The sequence below is a fragment of the Gekko japonicus genome, unplaced genomic scaffold (assembly GCF_001447785.1).
Source record: "Gekko japonicus isolate JY-2015 unplaced genomic scaffold, Gekko_japonicus_V1.1 scaffold313, whole genome shotgun sequence".
NCBI lineage: Eukaryota > Metazoa > Chordata > Lepidosauria > Squamata > Gekkonidae > Gekko > Gekko japonicus.
This window is the reverse complement of record NW_015174283.1, coordinates 595248-616610: the sequence shown is the minus strand read 5'-3', so window position 1 is coordinate 616610 and position 21363 is coordinate 595248. Positions and strand designations below refer to the sequence as shown.

General features: G+C 50.6%; 1 protein-coding gene and 1 non-coding gene across 2 annotated transcripts in view; one reads left to right on the top strand and one right to left on the bottom strand.

Annotated features, from left to right (window-relative positions):
• SIPA1 (signal-induced proliferation-associated 1) overlaps nucleotides 1-10705 on the bottom strand; it is a 39203-nt gene extending 28498 nt beyond the window's left edge. Inside the window, exons 1-6 of the mRNA XM_015423901.1 lie at nucleotides 9766-10705; nucleotides 7716-7840; nucleotides 7003-7191; nucleotides 5912-6086; nucleotides 3844-3947; nucleotides 2166-2323 (exon numbers count right to left, since the gene is read on the bottom strand). Coding sequence (XP_015279387.1) covers nucleotides 2166-2323; nucleotides 3844-3947; nucleotides 5912-6086; nucleotides 7003-7191; nucleotides 7716-7840; nucleotides 9766-10675 — 1661 coding nt within the window. The 5' untranslated portion in view covers nucleotides 10676-10705. The remainder of the gene's footprint in view (nucleotides 1-2165; nucleotides 2324-3843; nucleotides 3948-5911; nucleotides 6087-7002; nucleotides 7192-7715; nucleotides 7841-9765) is intronic.
• Nucleotides 10706-11190: 485 nt separating this feature from the next.
• Nucleotides 11191-11262, top strand: TRNAA-AGC. The gene has a single exon. It is a non-coding gene; the product is annotated as a tRNA-Ala (tRNA).
• The last annotated feature ends 10101 nt before the right edge of the window (nucleotides 11263-21363 follow it).

Here is a 21363-nt window from a genome sequence, read left to right as displayed (position 1 = left end):
AACAGAGTGGAAAGGGTTTTTATATTTTTGTAGAACTATCGGGTCAGTAAACGGAGATGGCAACACCTAGTGTAGAGGCCTTGCGTCTCCAGCTGCAACGAATGCGGATGGAACTGGAGAAAGAGAGGGAAGAGAGGGCAGCTCGGAGAGAGCTGGAAAAAGAGAAAATGCTGAGGGAAGAGAGAGAGAGAGAAAAAGAGAGGGAAGAGAGAGAGAAAGAGAGGGCAGCCCAGATGGAGCTGGAGCTGGAGTGGATGCGGATAGCGCACAGGTTTAAAATGGCAGAGCTGACCAAAGGTCCACCTTCACGTCCTCCAGAGGCTGACGTTGCAAAGGCTGGAGTGGATCGTGGAAGGTAGGTGTGCACGATTATCCCCCAGTAGCCATGTTTATGGGGGAAGATTTAGCAGAGCACGTAACCAGGGAACCCAGAGTCCCAGAGCCTGAAATGGCAAGGCAGGAAGCCAAGCCAGAGGAGGATGTCTACATGCAGTTCTTAAAGGACTTTGAATGTGTTCCTGCGCAACCCAGCCGGCAATTGAATGTCTACCAGCAGTTCTTGAAAGACTTTGCAAATGTTCCTGTGGAACCCAGCCGGCAAATCGATGTTGGCAAGGGGGTGTTAACCTATCGTCGGCCTGAAAGACAGCAGCAAGGTGAGCACACCCCAGTAAGTTCTCAAGACCCGGTTGCAGAGCCCATGGTGGTAGAGTCTCCTCCAGTGATTCTGTCTGCGGTTCAAAAGGATCCAGAGGAAGACACCAACTGTGATTCCATGTTCCCATCTGATGTGGGTGACGTGCCACTCAACTGTGATGCTCAAACCGGTGAACAACGGCAACAGCAGCCACCCCTAGGAAATGACACTGCTGAGAGAACTGAATACGTGGAAGTTCTAGAGCCCTTGGAAAATAGTGCCACTGTTGGAGCAGAAAAGCCAACAATTGTGACGCAGTTTAAAGAGAAAGTGGAGAACGGTAAACTGACTTTGGTAAAGGACCCTCAGAATGGGGGGAAAGAGAGTCAGTTGTTCCATAAGACTGAGTTTGCGGTGCCAGTACAAAGTTCCATTAGGGACAACCACAAAAGTCGACCTGACACCAGCATGAGGAGAGGATTTGAGGAAGAACCTCTGGAGAACTTTAGTAGTATGCCAGAGCCAGTGGATCCTACTATTGTGACATTTGAACCAGGAACTGGCAGCAATTTTTCTATGGATGAAGGACTGAGAAACCTTCAGGTGCTAAATTCAGACTATGTGAGACAAATAGCACTGAAGGAGGTACAAGATGCCGTAGCCAGATCTATAGCTGAAGGCAGCACAGAAACAGAATGGCAAAAACCTCTGAACTTAAGGGCATGGCTAGGAGCCAATTCAGAACTTGCTCCTCGCAAAAGCCTTGCCACTACAGATGAAGAGAACTTTGCGAAGATCTTTGACCCAGGAGGGCCTCTCTGCAACCTGATCTCAGTGAGAAGACAGGTTGGTCTGCGAGGAAAGGATCCCTCAGCGTGAGTGCTAGGCAGGCTGGGGGCCTGGAAGTAAAACAGTTAGGAGTAACAGGTAGCTGCGTTAGTTTATGTTTATTTTTCCTTTCACACTGTTATCCCCTTTTTAAGCACCTTGCCGTGTCTTGTTTTCCCTGCCCCACTGTTGTTTTAATAAACCCTTTTTGTGTAAGTATTTTCTCTGCCTGGGTCAATCACGCCTGTATTTCTCGGCTGAAAAGGGGCTTGGGAAGGTACCCTGGGCCTCCCAAGGGACCATAAATCCAGGGTGGTGGCGGCGGAACCCAAAGACCCCTCTGGGGTCATGACAATATGTCAGGCTAAGCCTGTTAAAGACTGGAAGGCAGGAAGGATCCAGTTAGAGATGGGGAAGGGAGGGAGGCCTGCATCTCTCAGGCTGCATTCCAACTGGGAAACTGCAGTCTGCAGGGAATGTCTTATGTACCGGGTCTAAGCGATTTAAAGGCAAAGGAAGGGGAGAAAAACCACAGTTCTTAAAATCTCTTATTAGCAGGCACTCGAAAAAGAAAAAAGAAAAAAGAAAGAGGCTCCGACGAAGGACAACAAAACAGGGCATCAGTACCTTCTCTCAAGGTATCTCTACCTTCTTGTCCAACTTTGCTTTCTGTGGATGGCAACGCCCACCATTCCCTTACCTGTAGGTAGTGTGCTCTGTGGAAGGCTCATGCACCCGCACCACGATGAATACATGCTGAAAGTGAGAGCGGATCACACGAGGGGTGAAGGGGAGCGCCTCCGGCTCCTGGAAGACGATCGTCACAATGTCATTCCCGATGTGGCGTTTTCGCAGCAGCTGCCAGAGAGGAGGGAGGAAGAGGGATTTTATTGTAATGCCCCAGTTCCAAATAATTGCTTGGTCTCTGGGTGGCTTAGGTGTTCTGTCAGTGTTTGGTCTTGAACTGTTGCATTCATTTTACCATGCTGCCCTTCCCAAAGGAGATCAAGGTGGCATGCACTGCCCTTCTCCATTTTATCCTCACAACCACCCCAGGAGATAGGTTAGAGAGAGAGAGAGAGAGAGAGAGAGAGAGAGAGAGAGAGAGAGAGAGAGAGATTGGATTTGTACCCCACCCTTCACTACCCAAAGGAGTCTCAGAGCAGCTTACAATCTCCTTTCCCTTCGCCTCCCCACAACAGACACCCTGTGAGGTAGGTGGGGCTGAGAGAGCTCTTTCGAGAACTGCTCCTGAGAGAACTGCTCTCAGAGAACTTGTAACTGACCCAAGGTCACACCAGCAGCTGCAGGTGGAAGAGTGGGCAATCAAACCCAGCTCTCCCAGATTAGAGTCTGTGCTCCTAACCGCTACACCAAACTGGCCCAAGGTCACCCTGCACATTTCCATGGCAGCATGAGGATTTGAGTCTGTGTCTCCCAGATCCTAGTCGAATACTCTAACCACTACAGCACACACATAGTATTATTTGGAAAGAGTGTGTAGTGGTTAAGTGTGCGGGCTCTAATTTGGGAGAACTGGGTTTGATTCCCCACTCCTCCACATGCATAAGAACATAAGAGAAGCCAATGCTGGATCAGGCCAATGGCCCATCTAGTCCAACACTCTGTCACACAGTGGCCAAAAATACCAGGTGCCATCAGGAGGTCCAGCAGTGGGGCCAGGACACTAGAAGCCCTCCTACTGTTGCCCCCCCCCAAGCACCAAGAATACAGTGCATCACCTGCCCCAGACTGAGAGTCCCTATCTATACCTTTGGGCTAATAGCCACCGATGGACCTCTGCTCCATATGCTTATCTAATTCCCTTTTGAAGCCGTCCATGCTTGTAGCCGCCACCACTTCCTGTGGCAGTGAATTCCAAGTGTTAATCACTCTTTGGGTGAAGAAGTACTTCCTTTTATCCGTTCTAACCCGACCGCTCAGCAATTTCATGGAGTGCCCACGAGTTCTTGTATTGTGAGGAAGGGAGAAAAGTACTTCTTTCTCGACCTGCTCTATCCCATGCATAATCGTATAAACCGTGATCATGTCACCCCTCAGCCGTCGTTTCTCCAAGCTAAAGAGCCCCAAGTGCTTTAACCTTTCTTCATAGGGAAAGTGTTCCAACCCTTTTATCATTCTAGTTGCCCTTTTCTGTACTTTTTCCAGCTGCTGGATGACCTTGGGCAAGCCATAGTTCTGTCAGAGCTGTCCTTGAAAGAGCAGTTTCTGTCAGAGTGCTCTCAGCCCCACCCACCTCACAGGGTGTCTGTTGTGGGGAGGGGAAGGGAAAGAAGTTTGTAAGCCACTCTGAGACTCCAAGGGAAGGGTGGGGTATAAATCCAATCTCCCCCTCCACCATTGCCTATTGAGCTCACTTGCTGGCGGTTGTTTGGCGTGTAGGGCAGCATGGTGGAGACGTGGAACATGATCTCGTAGTCCTGGTACGCGGTGTAAAGGGAGTGTGTCCCTGTGGAATCAGCTGCAAAGAGAAGGAAGAGAGAATGTGAGAACGCTCCCTTTAGAGCAGGGGACTCCAGCCTTTTTGAGCCTGCAGGCACCTTTGGAATTGTGACACTGGGCAGTGGGCACAACCACAAAATGAGTGCTGTAGGAGGTGGAGCCAACCGCAGCACATCTGGGAGTAAGGTCATGTATAGCTCTGATAGTAACTCTTCAACATTTTGGGCAGAAGCTCATTGTTTAGAAGGATGCCTTTTAAAAGGAACATGGCGTTTCAAAGCATTTTCTTGCATACATTCAGTCATGCTGCGAGGATCCTTGTGCTGTGGTGGCAGCCAATGCTCCCTCTAAGCTGTGGAGTCTTGTGAGCAAAAATTCTACTTTGTGAGCTGCTGGCATGAAAGTTGTGAGCCAGCGATTTGGCTACTGCATAAACTAGTTTGCTTTGCAGCCGTCCTTCCTGAGTCAAGACAAAAATGTATGAGCCGGAGGCTAAAAAACTGTGAGCTAGCTCACACTAACTCAGCTTAGAAGGAATACTGGTGGCAGCTGCTGTGGAAGCCACCTTTTAAAAACATGCCAATCAGTTCTCCAATGACCTCACCCGGCCCTGTCTACTTTCTAACAATACTTGAGAGGTGTCAGGCCTTGACCTGGATAGCCCAGGCAAGCCCCATCTCATCAGATCTCGGAAGCTAAGTAGGGCCGACCCTGGTAAGTATTTGGATGGGAGATCTCCAAAGAGTATCAGGGCTGGGAGGCAGAGGCAGGCTATCAAGCTGTTACAGTTCCGCAGGGCCTATAAGACGGAGCTCCTCCGCCAGGCCCTTAGTTGAGGCAGTGGGCATCCACTTTGATCTGGCCTCCCCTCCAGTGACTGCAGATCCTAGAAGCCGACGGGAACCACAACATCGTTGGACTCAATATTATCAGCTGAGATTGCATTGCTGTCTTAGCGTGTTACTGATTTTACTGATTTTGATGGATTTTTGAAATACATTTTAATTGCAAATCTGCATTAATTGCAGATCTGTATGTTTGGAACCCGCCCTGAGCCTACAATGTGGGGAGGACAGGAGATAAATCTCATGAAATGAAATAAAATAAAGCCACTTATCTGAATGTCCTCCAGACCCCAGTAAGAGTTCTCAGAGGTCACCAGGACTTCCAGGCACGGGCGCGCGCGCACACACACACACACACACAATGAAAAAATGCGAACACTGGAGAGGTGCCAGGAAAGGGGTCAGCGGGGGCCACAGTGCCCAACAGCACCACGTTGAGGACCCCTGCTTTAGAGCCTGTTCTCAAAATCCTTGTGCCTGTCCACCAAAAAGGAGCGTGGCTGCTTTCCCGCTAATTCCTTGTACTATTAAAAATGTAGATCTATATCCTAAATACAGATATAGGGGCAGAGAGTTGGAAAGCTGCCTGTTTGCTCCACGGGCTCTCCGTCAGTGTTCCCTCTAAGCTGAGTTAGTGCGAGCTAGCTCACAGTTTTTTAGCCTCTGGCTCACACATTTTTGTCTCAGCTCAGGAAGGATGGCTCCAGAGCAAACTAATTTATGCAGTAGCCAAATCGCCTGCTCACAACTTTAAAGCCAGTAGCTCACAAAGTAGAGGTTTTGCTCACAAGACTCCACAGCTTAGAGGGAACATTGCCCTCCGCCCCTCCTCCACCACAATCTCCATCTCAGAACGGAGGAAGAACCTTGCTGGATCAGACCGCAGATTCAACTGGTCCAGCGTCCCATCCCTCAGCCTGTGCAACCAGATGCTGCAGAAAGATCACTGCAGGGAAGCAGAGGCCCAGACCTCCCCGTGGTGATGCCCCCCACAGGGACTGGCATTCAGAGGCACGTCAGGGAGGTCTGTACTTTCCTCAACAACCATTTAATGCGGTTAAATTCATTCCAGTCTGTTATAGACGGCTCATTATTTTTAACGTTTCCACTAAACACACTGGACATGCTCCAAACTCACTCTTGGTGTCTAGCTGGGCGCGATATTTGTCAAAGCCACGCAGGCGTATACGGTCTCCGAGCAGCTGCAGGAACTCCTGGAAAGCCGGCCCCGCCTCTTCGTTGTTATACATCTCCTCTTCAGAGCCCTGGCCTGCCAGGCAGTACAAGACCCCCACTTTCCGGTGGAAACTGAGCTGCCGGGAGAAGGAGGAGGGAAAGAGAGCAGAGCTGCATTAAATGAGAGCCGTTCAGTGACAGAGCTTCATCCTACAACCATGTTTCACGGTTTTAAGACAGGCTGTCACCTGAACTGATTTTGCTGCCAGGAAAGAATTCATGGGATGACAGAAGTAGATTGAGCAGCCACAGGGGCTTAAGTGCAAAAAACAGGCTAGTGTTCATAAGTGATTATTTTACATTGTTCACGGGGAATGGTGAAAAGGTTGTCCGATGCACTGAAGCCTGCTACCTTTCTCCATGCCCCCCTTTCTGGATTTTCAGAGTTCACCAGGCAAAAGCATTTTCAAACAGTTCTCTGAAACCCTAAGGAGTAGGAACTTGCTCCCCCCACACACAAAAAATGAAGGAAGCGGACGCACCATTCTCCCCCCCCAATGTCAGGTTTTGCTGTGTCAACACAGAGTAAACACAGCACCAGAAAGGGTGGCTTGAGTGGGGTTTCCTGCTCTGGGTCAGTCAGTTACCATATCTGGTGTTAGAAATGAGAATTGAGGAGGGCGCATGGCTCAGTGGCAGAGCATCTGCTGTGCATGCAGAAAGTCCCAGGTTCAATCCACAACGATTCCAGTTAAAGGGATTAAGGAGTAGGTGATGTGAAAGATCTTTATTGAAGACCCCAGAGAGCTGCTGCCAGTCTGAGCAGACAGTACTGACTCTGATGTATATCTGGTCTGATTCAGTATAAGGGATTTTCATATGTTCTTATGTACAAATGCCAAGCCAGGTCAGTTGGCACGAGATGGGAAAGGGCTCCACCTTTATTGGCCCTCGGTGTGCCTTCGACTCTGACCCCCTTGTGGGAAAGGGGGTGTGTATGTCACCTCATCTCACATCTAGGCTCAGCGCATTCTGCCCTATCCGCAAGCTTACCCCTTGCTCGTCCAGCTTGATTAAGGTCTCTGGCACTTTGGGGGAACTGGAGGCCAAGCGGAGGCACGGCAGGTTCAGCTCCGGGATCAAGTGCTCCAGCAGCTTCTTGGGGGCGACTCCTCGGGGGGAGCTGTGGCGGATGGCGAGGGGCAGCACTTCCTCGAGAATCGATCCTCGCAGGGTCCGGAGCTGGCAGAAGCAGGGTGGGGGGAGGGAATGTGACAGACGTCAAGGCACTCAGGAGAACCATCTCTGCCACAGACACACCACGTGGCCTTGGATTAGTCACGGTGCCTCGGAGCAGGCACAAGCGTGACCTGGCTCCCCGAGAGCAAAGAGCAAGACAGGCTGCACGAACTCGCGAGCCGCAGCCACAGCCGAACGCATCAGAAACATGAACTTCCTTCTGACGGTTTCCCCTCTGCAGTCCGGTTCCCGTTCTCCATTTTCAGTCCCCGTCTTCCCACAGCACTGCTGGTCGCTGTACTCTGTGCAAATCCCCCCCTGCTCCTAATTTCATCACCCAGCTCCCCCCCACTCCCCAGCAAACACTCTGGCCCATCCCCACTTCCCCGCATCTGTCCCTATTTTCCTCCCCCTCCCTTTGCCTGCACGACAGGAGTCCCCAGAAAATGAGGTCACCGCCATGCAGCGCCTCGCAGGCAACGGATGCCAAACAAACATTACAACAGCGGCAAGCCGGCAGAGCCCACCTGGCTTGTGCGGATGATAAGGCGGTAATTGTACTGAGGGCCTGTGCTGCCCTCTTTCTCCTCACGCCGCAGGGACACAGCCACCGCTCCCAGCTGGTCGTCTATCCCAAAGAAGTTCTGGTGCTCTGTGAGGAGAAAAGGGAAGGGCCTGAAGCCTGGTCTGGCTGCCCACAAAGCCAACAGGCTCCCACCAAAAGCAGAACCTTTTATCCACAGACAACAGCTGGCAGTCTGAGGCCAATGCCAAGCCAGCTGTTGTGAGAAACGAGAAGGGGAAAATGGGAAGGGATACAGGGACCGTGACTAGGCCCTGCTTGGGCCTGCCTCCACTATGTTTTGCTACCTGGGCTGTGGGGGGTAGGAAATAGAGAACGGAGAGGAGAAGATTCACTCGTCGTCATGCCCCTCAGACTTTCTGTACATGCCGGATGGAGGGAGCATGAAAACACCCACCAGTGGTTCAGGCTGTGCAGACTATTTGCCCACAAAACACAACAAAATCCCAGCAACACCTTAAAGACTAAAAACATTCATTTCAATATGTTTGTGACATATTTCAATATGTCACAACTCACTTCTTTATTTATTTATTTGTATTCAGGGCTATTTTGGGGCAGGAACGCACAGGAATGGAGTTCCGGCTGGCTCTCAAGTTGGCCACACCCAGCAGGAACTCATTAGCATAATAGGCCACACCCAACAGCAGAAACTCATTAGGATTGGCTACATTCGGGGTGTGTGGCCTAACATGCAAAGGAGTTTCTGCTACAAAAAAGCCCTGGGTTTTGACAACAAACAAGGTAAACAGAATAACAAGCAAAAGGTGGGTGTGGCTGGATAACCACACTTCTGGTAACATGGGGGTGCGGCCTAATGTGCTAATGAGCTGTGCTGTCAGGGGTGTGGCCCAATATGCTAATGAGTTCCTGCTGTTGGGTGTGGCCTATTATGCTAACGAGTTCCTGCTGGGCTTTTTCTACAAAAAGAGCCCTGTATTGTATTTAAAATATTTCTGAGCTGCCTTTCTGCCCAACTCTGAATTCTTCTTATGAGGAGGATTGCCCTTGGAGTAATTATGGGAAGGACTACCCTTGGAGGGAGGAGCTGAGGCGGAAAAAGAAGTGAGCTGTGATTTACAGAGGGGCCATGGCTTGGTGGTAGAGCTCCTGCTTGGCATGCAGAAGGTCCCAGGTTCAGTCCCCGACATCTCCAGTTAAAAGGATGTGGAAGACCTCCACCTGAGGCCTTGGACAGACCCTGCTAGTCTGAATAAACACTAGTGACCTTGATGGACCAAGGGTCTGATTCAGTAGATGGCAGCTTCATATGTTCAAATTCATAATGAAATAAAATGTTGTTAGTCTTTAAGGAGCCATGAGACATTTGTTTTATTTTCCCACAACAGGTTGACATGGCTACCTCTTTACAAACATCATGGAAAGTATTTACCCCTACGTGCACAGAATCTAGTCGCCAATGTCTAAATACACCAGTTCACTAACAGTACCTCCTCCACACAGGATCACACCTTTGAAGACACCTTTCCCCAAACCTAAATCTTTCTGTCATTCAAATGTTTGCACCTAGGTTGGGAATCCCCTTCTTGCAGAGTCCAACAGAACAACTGTAGTGCCTGCTGTTGTTAAAGAAATAATTGCCCGGTGCACTTCAATGCACATCAAGCATTGCTTAATCACCTCCAAGGCACAACTGCTGGGGAAATGGGACCTGAAGAGAGTTAAGTATTTAGCACCCAATGGCTTCTTCAAACCGAATTTGTATTACTGTACAGAGCAAGTGGGGGACAAAACAAAGGCCTGGAACTGGAATGAGTGCTCCGTTGGGGATCTCTGTGCTGTAAAACAGAAATGGCAGAATCTTGTGTATGGTTATGTCCAGCGACCACAGTCCAGTATACATTTGTGGCCCTCTCTTCCACTTTTCCCAGGTTACCTCAAGATGGATATCTCTACTCAGTTCAACACCCCCATCCCTCTAAACCACACAATTACATCTTCCTGCTTTTTTTTTCCTGCTGACGGTCACTCACCCTTGCCGAAGAAATGCTTCCGATAATAGCAGGCTCCTAGATCTGCGTATTCGATAGCGTGGCCTGCCCGACTGGTCCTCTGGCCATAGCTTTCACGGGGTTCCTCCAGCACAGAAACAGCCATATTGGGGCAATGGAAGCCCGCCAGAGACCCCCGGTGTTGGCCTAACCCCCACTCAGTCTCACCCCCAGCTTCCACACGGAAGTAAGGACAGCTGAGCACCAGAGGTCCATCCTTGTCCTCACCCACCTCACCCTCCAGGGGGGGTACCGTGCCTGCCAGACGAGGCTGTGACGCGGCTGACGCTCCTGTGGTGACGTTACCCTGCTTCTCAACTTCTCTGGCCACCTCGCCAGGCTCAAACAGGATGCTCTGCACATCGTAGTGGGCCAAGTGGCGGCCCCAAACTGGGGTGGGCACCTCGGAGGGCACAGGATGCGGGCTGCCGCCATCCCCAGGGCCAGCAGGGACACCATCTCCCTCCGTCTCCCACACTTCGTTGGTGGCCAGTCCTAGAAGGAGCAGGGGGTCACGGAAGCGCCGTGCGGTGGGGCTGCCAGCCCGTGGCTCTTCGTGGCTGTGTGCCCGGGCCCGAGGGGGCACTGCGGTCTTTGTGAATGAGTTCGGGCCACTGCTGTTGTGGGGAATCCCAGTTGGGTCTGATGGCAAGGAGGGACCGGAGGACGGGGCAGCCGCCTGTTCCCCCTCGCTCAGTGTCACGTCACTATTACTTCGATGCATCAGATAGCTGCGCCGTGGGGACCTCAGGGGAGGGCCACAGTGCCCCACAAGGGGCCCCTCACCCGCCGGAGTCTTGGGGGTCCGGAAGGCGTCAAACGAGAGAGAGGTGAGATGCGGGCGGTTTGAGTGGCGTCGGATCTTGCGGACAAAGAGGTCGTCCGACTGCATCGCCCCCAGGCATGGACCCCCTTTCCCTGACACTGCCCCAGCAACCCAAAGAGCACGTGCAGTCCAGGACCCCACTCTGGTTGCTTCCTGGTGGGGATAACAACTCCTGCTGCCTCCTGCGCTTTCCCCTAATCCAGCAGTCAGCAGACGTGGCGTCGGAGAATGTGGTGGGATGTCCCACCCATGGGGCGGGACTTCCAAATCTGTTTAAACGCAGCTGTGGTAGGTGGGATTCTGGTTGGTCTTTGGCACCATGACAAGCCCACTCCCTGCAGAGGTACACGTCAGTACATGGCAACCAGGTATGGGGACATCCTGTGAGTTGCCAGGAAGGGACAAATAAATCCAGCCATTGGGAGCACAGTTTCCTGTAAAAGAAAGAGAAAGGTGTGTGGAGGAAAGGGTCAACGTGAATTGGTACAGAATGGTGGGGCAATCGAAAGAAACGGGATCAGGCTTACAGAAATCCACAAGCCTTGACCACTAATTCAAGATGTGGGCTAAGCATTTGGGGAGGGGCCGTGGCTCGGTGGTAGAGCATCTGCTTAGCATGCAGGAGGTCCCAGGTTCAATCCCTGGCATCTCCAGTCGAAGGGATCAGAGAGCAGGTGATGTGATGGGATAGCTGCCAGTCTGAGTAGACAGTCCTGACCTTGGTGGACCAAGGATCTGATTCAGTATAAGGCAACTTCATGTGTCCCTCTGCTTCACGTGCAAAAGGTTCCAGATTCAGTCTTTGACCCCTAAGGATGAGTTAGTAGGTGATGTGGAAAATTTCTGTCTGAGACCCTGGAAAGCCACTACAAGTCAGAGAAGACAGCACTAACCTTGACAGACAAAGGGTCCCATTCAGCAGAAGGCCGCTTCATGTGTCCATGTGAGTATGGCCTTTCACCTCACAGAGAAACAGAGAGAGTTTCCTGCACACATTACTAGAAGCGTACGCTGTGTACTGCCAAAATGCACTACGGTCCAGCTATCGGGAGGAAACCCCCCACCACCACCACAGCTGGGTCACAAAATGTTTCAAAACCGAGTGCTGTCCTTCATTCAGCAAAGACATGAGGGCCCAAGGAACCGTCTCTTTAGTACAGGGTGTGCGGATGTGCGCACACACATCAGAGGTGGGGGAAACAAAACGGAGAACCAACATGGAATTTGTTTCCCAGACTCAGTTTGTGGTGGGTTTGCAAAGGGTGTTGGGAGAGAACCAAAGAACACAGAGTTTGGAAGTGGCGGGGTTACGGTTGCCAACCAGGCAGGGGAAAAAGTCTCGCCCCCTTTAAGAGAGGTTTAATGTGCAGAAATGCACAGTAGAAGCTTTTCATGGCATGGAGCTAAATGACAGCACCTGCCAATTCCTTGGAGATCCAACCAATATTAAAGGGACAGCTAAAGGGATCAGTTTAGAAGTCTCCCCCTGCCCCCCCCCACGCCATGGCTCCTGCCACCATTTATTCCAAATTCCTAAAGCCCTAAAATGCCCAGAGTCAGCAATGTAATAAATTGATGGAAAAGGTGCCTCTGTGTGCATACAGTGTGCATTTCCCTCAGTACCAAGGGCACCCCCCATCTGGGATTCACAAGGCAGGGAGGGGCTTCCCAGTAGGGTTGCCAATCTCTAGTTGGTGGCTGGAGATCTCCCATGACAGCAATTGATTTCCGGGCAACAGAGATCAGTTCACCTGCAGAAAATGGCCGCTTTGGGAGGTGAACTCTACAGCATTATACCCCATTGAAGCCCCTCCCCTCCTCAAACCTCGCCCTCCTCAGGCTCCACCCCCAAAATCTCCAGGGATTTCCCAACCCGGAGATGGCAACCCTACTTCCCAGTCAGGTTCCTCCTCCAATTATCACCAAGAGGAAAAGCTGTCAACGCAGCACTAAGGCCAAAGAGGAGCTCAGTTCAGGATGAAGTTTCCCAGATGGAACAGAGCCCTGGCTGAAATTAAAAACCCTTCATTCGGCATACGTTGCTCTCACCTTCTGCCACATCTGTAGGTGAGCCCTAGAGTTAACAGGGGCTTTGAGCACACCCCACCCACTCATTCAGGCTAAAATCTCCGGGGAGGCTGAGAGCTCATTAGCCTAGTTATTTGACGCAGCATTACCCCACCCTCCCGCCACATCCGTCACTTCCAGTCATCATCCAAGGTATTGGAGACCAGCCCAGCCCATACAGTTCAAATGGGGCAGGCGAGCATGGGTCTCAGAACCACTGTCTCAGCAAGGGGGACATAACTGGGTGAGAATTACTTAGGAACCAGCTGGCTGAAGCTGGAAAGAAGTTACACCCCACCCCCCATAATTCACTGCAATGATGGTGGCCTGCCAATCAAAGGGACAGAAGCCAACAAGACTAGCCCTTCTTATCTGGGAACCAGGACTAATAAGCAGCTCTTGAATTCCAGTGAAGACATCCCCATGCATTAGATTTAAAGGTAAAGGTAAAGGTTCCCTTGCTCGAAAGCCAGTCGAATCCGACTCTAGGGTTGCGGTGCTCATCTCCATTTCAAAGCCGAAGAGCCAGCGCTGTCTGAAGACGTTTCCGTGGTCATGTGGCCGGCATGACTAAACCCCAAGGCACACGGAACGCTGTTACCTTCCCACCGAAGTGGTACCTATTGCAGTTTCTTGCTTTCGAACTGCTAGGTTGGCAGGAACTGGAACTAGAGATGGGAGCTCACTCCATCATGCGGCACCCGGGTCTTGAACTGCTGAACTACTGACCTTCCACAGTTCAGCGTCTTAACCACTTGAGCCACCGCAGCCTTTAAAAAAAATTCTGATGCAGCCATATATAAATGTTAAAATCCCCCTCCCCCCATGGAGCCTGGTGATTAGAAACTTGTTGCCAACAAGAGAGAGCCCTGCAATAACTTGCAGGGGCATATCATTTTCCCTTGTATCCCCCCCAATTTCCTCTTTTCCTTCCCTGGCAGCCTCCACAGCCTCTCCCCTTTTCCTGCTTCTGTCTCTTCTTCCCACTCATCAGGCAACTGACCTTTATCTGCTCCCCTCTCTTCATCTTTCACTCCCTCTGGCAGCCTCTCCACAGGAAAACTGTGGTCCAGTTGTACAGTGGCCAGTGGCAGCAGCAGACCAGGCCCAGTTAAACAGTGGCTGGCACCAGGCCTGTCCCAGAAGAATTGACTCTACTAGGAGAGTCCTCCTGCATCAGGAGACATGGCAGAAGAGGGGGATGGGAAGCTTTTCAAGGGCTGCTTTGGCCTCCCAGTCCACTCTTGCTCCCTCTACCCATGGCTTTGTTTTACAGAAAACAAGGCTTGGAAGGCCCAGAAATATTGTTTTGGTTGCCAAGCAACCCCCAAAATGGCATCCGAGAGCTCAGTGAGTATTCTTTTCTTAAAGCTACAGATATTGTTTCTGTTATTCAGTTTTAATCCTCAGCCTTTTTTTTAAGATGTCATTTTCCCCCCTGTAAACTTGACACTTCCTTCAGTTTTCTAGAGAAATTCCCCCTCTCTCTCCCTAGCTTCATTTGCTGATCTATTAATCCACACTTTATGACCCGCTTCAGAACTAGATATATGATGTTTTCACCTCTGAGCCTGAGATCTAATAGACAGCATCGCTTACACTCTCCCCTTCATCACTTAAGAACTCTGCATTCAGTGCAAACTGTGGAGGTGGGGGGGGGGGAGAAACTGACCCTATCCTGATACTGTCTGCTATGAGGCTATCAAAGGATCACAGGCAATGCTCCCTCTAAGCTGTGGAGTCTTGTGAGCAAAAATTCTCCTTTGTGAGCTCCTGGCATTAAAGTTGTGAGCGAGCGATTTGGCTACTGCAGAAATTAGTTTGCTCTGGAGCCATCCCTTCCTGAGCTAAGACAAAAATGTGTGAGCCGGAGGCTAAAAAACTGAGCTAGCTCACACTAACTCAGTTTAGAGGGAACACTGATTCACAGGGTGCGCTGAAAGCACCCTCTGCTCCTGCATTGCACATATGGTGAAGTGCAAGATCAAACTTCTGCAAACGATCAAAGATTAAAGAAGACGATTTCCTGGCAATAAAGCAAAAAGAGCAGGAGGAAACTTGGCCTGCTTAAACAGAGAGCACTAAGTGAGCAGCTGACACAGATGGAGGGGGCGTTGATAAGAAATGAAGACAGAATTTGCTGAGAGAGCGAGCGATTTCTCCTGACAGGAGCAGGACTCTGGAGTGGCGGCATATAAATTCCCTTTAAAAAATACAGTCACAAGAAGTTAGCAACCATGTCTGCTTGCTTCGAGAAAGGGGGGGCTTGCTGTGTCTCCATGGCAGCTCCCAAATGTATCCTGGGTGCATTCAGCCAGCCTCCTGTCCCAGTGGCCTCTCTTCCCTCCTTTCTCACCCACGATATACACACACCCCACGCCTAGAGGCCGAAAGGAAGAGATGGCCAGTAGAAGGTGGAGCAGGTGGCCTCAGCTGCAGGTCCCTAGTGTGCCCGCCATGCTTCAGTGCCTTCCATGCATTTGTGGTACATATAACCTTTCCCCCCTGGTCATTTCAAAGGCCAGGCGAAATCATCGTTCCCCCGAAGGGAAAAATTTTCACGCTCATAGAAGCGGCATGAAGAAAACTCGGCTGTACCGAAGGAGACAGCCGCGTGCAAGTCTGGTATCGCACCTCGCTGTGGGTGCAAAGGAGAGAACTGTAGCTGCGCAAGCTGTTCTCACAAATGACGTCAGTGTTTTGCATCTCCCCCACACCTGCAAACTGAGCGCAAAAGCGCCTTAAGCTCCTTCGGCTCAAGAACACATCCGGTTTTATGACCGGCGTCTTCTGCTTCTTCTCCCACTGTTACAACTATCGCAAGCAATGCAGTCCTGGCTGCAAAGGCAGTCAAGAAGGCTGTGCAAACAGGGTCCATGGCATTGGGAGGAAACAAAAGACACCCCCCCACACCTCCAGGTGCAGCCTGCCACCCACAAGCAAGCCTCACCACCCACCCCAGGCCACATGCAGAGCCAAACGGGCGCCTCTCGCTGAGTAGCTCTAGGTGGTTCAGGAAGGTACGCTAAAACTGCACCCCACAACTCTCTTGAGTTGATCGACCCACAGAATTATCCCAAAGCATGTTGTGCTGGGTGCGTAGAAGACCCAGAGATCTTGGATCCTCCAGCGTGCTTTGAGTTCTTACCAGTCAGCGCCTCACAAGCAAAAGGAAGAGAACTTGCCATCATAGCCTCGGGGGCTGCTTCATGTGCAGAGGGAAGGGAAAGGAAAGCTTGCTTCTTTGAGGAAGGAAACAGCCGTTAGACACGGCACAAAATTCATTCAGTGGCTGGTGGAGCGAGGGCGGGGAGAGTAGAGCACGAGTGAGCAAAGGAAGGAAAAGACAAAGACCTTGGTGACAGAAACCAGATGGGGGGGGGAATGTGGAAAAGGACATTGGGGGGGGGGGACAGAGAAGGATCCACGGACAAACACCCCAAGATGGAGTCACTTGCAAGATGGGATTATTTCTTTTTAGGCCTTGAGGGTTTCATCTGCCGGGCAGTGCCCCCCCCCCCATAAAGCACCTCCCTCCACATTCAAAACGCCACTTCCCCAACATTGATTCTCCTCACCCTGCCCAGAGAATCGGTATCTTTTGCTGAAGGGTAGCCGTCCGACCTGGCCTGACAGCGCCGCCGCGGTGACACACTTCCTGTAGCGCAGGAAGTGTGGCGCAAATGAGACCATTCCCCCCCCCACTCAGCTACATTTGTGTTTCTTCCTCTTCTCCCCCCCCACCCTCACGCAACATCCTCAGGAAAGAGCCGGGCCTTGCCGTAAATCCACACACACACACACACACACCCGGCATAGTGCTGTGCTCAGCTCTGGTCCGCTTCAGCTGGGCCTCAGCACGATCACACTACCCTGTTCCAAGCGACACACATCTCCTGCCCGCTCGTATCTCACTATTCTGGTTGCCCCCCTCAAAAAACAGACTGCTGGCTTTTTCTTTTCTCCCAAGGGGTGTTTGTAGGGAAAGGACAAAATCCTGGGAGGAGGGGAAGCTGTTGCCAGGGTCCCCCCAGCTGCGGCCTAGGCCTGTACTATAACCGCGTCCTACCCACCCCCCTCTCTAGCCTCTTCCCCCTCTTTCGATCGATGGCCATGCGAAAGGGTTCTTTTGCAGCTGGGTTTCCCAAAGCAATGAATGGGGGGCTTTCTCCTTCTGCCTGGGTGGAGGGGGAGGGAAAGGCCACCGAGTGCCATTTGGGCTGCGTCAGCCCCCGGCGGCCTTGCAGTGTGGACAGGGGAGCATTGAGAAATCGCTGGCATCGCTCTGGAAGCAGCCTGGTAATTGCGCGGCTTGTTTGCAGCTCAGGAAAAGAGCCCAGGCTTCTTCCACACCGCCCGAACTCCATAAGCCACTTCGAGCCTGTCGTAGGATCAGCCCTCCCACCACACCAAGCCTTTTGTACATCCAAGTTCCACAGGCACCTGCCAGCAGCATCTTGATATGCCTGGCAGTCCCACGACTTTTCCCTGTGTATGTGTGTGTGAAGTCACAGCTGGCTCAAGGCGACCCAGAGCGCTGTGACCCCCAAGCCAGCTGCATACCAAACTCACTTAGGAGAAATGCTGGCTGCTACCTGCTTTGAAACTCCTGCCCTTTGGAACCAACAGAGCAGCTGCCTGGAGGTCAGAAGGAGCCAGTTCTATAGACAGACAGAAAAACAGACAGACATAGATGGAGGAGGAGAGTCGGGGGGTTTTATACCCTGCCCTTCACTACCTGAAGAAGTCTCAGAGTGGCTTATAATACCATCCCCAGAACAGACACCCTGAGAGGTAAGGGGGGGCTGAGAGAGCTCTGAGAGAACTTGCAACTGACCCAAGGTCACCCAGCTGGCTTCATGTGGAGGAGTGGGGAATCAAACTCGGTTCTCCAGATTGCAGTCTGCCACCTTTAACCACTACACCACACTGGCTAGATAGATAGATAGATAGATAGATAGATAGATAGATAGATAGATAGATAGATAGATATAGACAGACAGACAGACAGACAGACAGACAGACGATACCCTAATTTTTCTCCCCAACAGGGACTCCAAAGCAGTTTACATTCTCCCCTTCCGCCATTTTATATTTGCAGTAACAACGGCCCAGTGAGGTAGACTGGACTGAAAGAGAGTGACTGGCCAAAGATCACTATGGAAGTTTCCATGACAGAGTGTGGATTCAAATCTGCGTCTCCCAAATCCTGTCAAAACACTGTAACTGCTAGGCCACACTGGCTGTTACTCAGGGCTCCACCATCTAGCCCCCCCCCCCGAAAACAAGTACCCGTGGCAAGTAGGAAATTGTGAAGGAGGAAGAGATGAGGAGCAGGGGAGTGCCCCTTAGCCTCTCCTTCCTTCCTGCTTCTCCTGTTCCCTACCTGGGGTGTCCTTCCATCACCCACTGCTTCTCCCCTCCCAGTTGCACTCATTCACCACCATATCTGCATATGTTAAATGGAAATATAGGTTCCCAGTCTAGTTTGGCCCAGAGGACTGGTTCACACATGCGCATTTCATCACTCGTGACCTGATTGCTCAATGCTTGACCAGAAGCTACGTAGGTGGACTTCACTGAGAAGTCAGCAGGGGAGCCAAAGCCGTCTCTGGGGTGCTTAACCTGTGTGACAGCTCATTCACACCCCAAGCTACCATTTGATGCTGCACTCCTCTAAAACCAAACACGCATGTGTGAACCAGCCCTATGTCATGAAGCTGTAGGAACTTCAGAAGGTGCCTGGCAGTGGAGATTCCAAACCAAGGTTAGTGGAAGAGTTAGGCAAGGGTGGTGGTTTTTTGCATGCTTGTAATTAATCCGGATTAAAAGGGGGGAGATCTGATAAACACTTCCTGGTGTGCAGAATGCAGCTGGCATTCCTCTTAACTGTACAACTAATAACATGCAGGGTTAAGGGCCTCTTATGCAGGGTCTCTTCCTGCCCCCCTCTCATTGTGCCTTTTCAAACTAAACTGGCCTATCTTGGACAGAGGCTGTAGAAACAGCACAGTGGTTTAAAACCAATCAAAATTCACTTTTACCTACAAATGAAAAACGTTCTGCTGTCCTGTGGAACTGACTGCCACAAGCAAGGCTCCCTCTAAGCTGTGGAGTCCTATGAGCAAAAATTCTACTTGGTGAGCTCCTGGCATTAAAGTTGTGAGTGAGCAATTTGGCTGCTGCATGAATTAGTTTGCTCTGAAGCCCTCCTTCCTGAGCTAAGACAAAAATCTGTGAGCCGGAGGCTAAAAAACTGTGAGCTAGCTCACACTAACTCAGCTTAGAGGGAACACTGGCCACAAGCTGCCTGGGTAGATTTATCTATGGGCAGCAGAACCATCACTGCATGTCTTAGTGTCTGGGGCATCTATAGTTACCTTTTAACATGTGTTGAGGACAGCTAGCACAGGGATCTGCAACCTGTGGGTCCAGAGCCAAACGTGGGCCAGTAGGGACAAATACACAGCTTTTAAAAAAAATAAATAAAATTAAGCCTTTACCTTAAGGTACATTGGAGGAATAGGTGGAATACTAGAATAACCAGTTTATAAAGGGAATGGGCAGGCAAAAAAGGTGCTTTTTAGAGAAAGGGAAATGGCAGAAGCAAACAGTTGCCAGAAATCCATGTGCAAACCATGCACAGATTTATGGCAGTACACTAAAACAACTGAGTAGGCTGTTCATGCATACATTTCTTTCTGTGAGACCCTGCATGCATCCCTTCCTAATAAAGCGCTTGCAACAACTAGGGTTTTGGCTGCAAGAAATACTATAGATTATTAATCAACATGTCCATTATCAGCAATGCTAAATGGTGTACCTTCAGGTATGCAAACGGACTTTCCCGTACTGGCTCTTTGTCAATCTCTTGATCTGAATTTTGATACAGTTTGCCCATTTAACTGGAAAAAAGCTTGCTGACCCTTGAGCTAGTACGCTCAAGCCAGGCCTCATCTTTAGAGCTGGCTCTCAAACACTAAGGGCTCATGGCAGAATATGTGAATTTGAAGTAACTATAAATGGTTCCTTATCGTGTTCAGTTGTGACTCAAAGGAAGGAAGCGCACACACACCTGAATTTACAGAGCAGAAACCTGGATTTCCCAAAATAGACTACTCTGTAGCAGTGGGTGGATTCACTCTAGAAATTCTCAATTAGCTTCCTTCACCACAAGGAAGCATTTCCCTAAAACCATCTCCTTCTGTGCCAGACTAATTACTTTTGAATTTAACTCCCCCCCTCAAGTAAACAGAAGAGCTTCAATCCCATAATTGGAGTCACTTACACAGATTAGAATCTCTGCTGATTACTTCTAAAGTGCATTTCAGAGACCCCTTTGTGAATCTTGGCCAGCTTTTAGAAAACCTCAGAGATTCTTTCATTCAGACGGGTCGCAAACACGAGCTTCCCCTCCGCCTTCTCAGGCACAAGTTACAGGATTGGCATCACAAGTCCACCTGGACATTTTAGCCAAATTAATTAACCTTCAACTGATCCCAATCTTCCACAGATTAGACTCGCTAACTGCACCCCCCCCCCCAAAAAAAAGATAACCTAAACAGCATACCAATCAGTCTTAAAACAGGCAATATTCGTGGGAAGGTCTCCTGTGGCAGTCTGGCTGGAGGGAGATCTCCCTGGTGGACAGGGCCTTGTTTGTGAACAAAAGGACTCTTCAAAGGGGTAAGAGGTTTCCCAATGGAGCACTGGCCAGCTGGAAAAAAATTTTTTATTCCACTTCTCAACTCTACTTATGCTAAGATTCTGGAGAGTCTCCAGGAGAAAAAAGAGATTGTGAATGAAAAACCACTCTGGATGACAACTCTCTCTCTCTGTGCCCTTGATAGTCCTTGGTCCCCTGCCTGGCAATGCCAAGTGGACACCCCCAAGAATTGTCACAGACTGAGGGGTATGAAGGAGCAGCTGATCTACATTATTTGATCCTGTGAACATCAACACAGCAGCCAGTGGGAAAGGATAGTACCTTGGATTGATTAACTAAATTAGTAGCCCTGTGTACAAGGTAAGTGTTCATCACCTAAAGGAAACAATATCTGGTTTGCTTTCTCCGATCGGCTTCCCAGATCTGAGTTTCCATCCTACACGGGATTTGTGGACCTCCATCAGCCTGAGTATTTAGGCCAACTCTTAATGTATGCAAAAAAACGGGGGGGGGGGGATAAGCCTAAACCTGCCCTTAAAGCAGTCTCTGCTCTAAAAGCTAGATGCTTGCAGGCAGACAAACATTTCTGGATGGCAAAAGAGCCTTCTGTACATGCTCAAGGGAGTTCAGTTACTGATATCTTGCAAGCGTTTTAACTACAAGGGTGGACGCTGGACAGATTCGGAGCCCAGCCTGACCTGCAAAGGAGCTCTGACACAGATTTCAGGGTCTTCTGGCACACAATAGCCGTGGTGGGCAGCCGTGGGCACCTTCTCGTGTGCGCGCGCGCGCGCCGCCCTTGTGCTGCTGAGCTCAGCTTTCAAGGCAGGTTTTGTGCGGTGCGCGCGCTGCAGTGCACCGTCTTGCCGGTCATTTTTTTTTTAGGGGGGGGGGGGATTGCTGTCACGTTGCAACGTGCATCGTAATGTGTCAAGATGCGCGCCTGTGTGCCTCGCCGGGCCCTGCCTCGCGTGCCGCTGTACGCTAGGGTCGACGACTGCCCTTAAACCGCTTTTCAAAT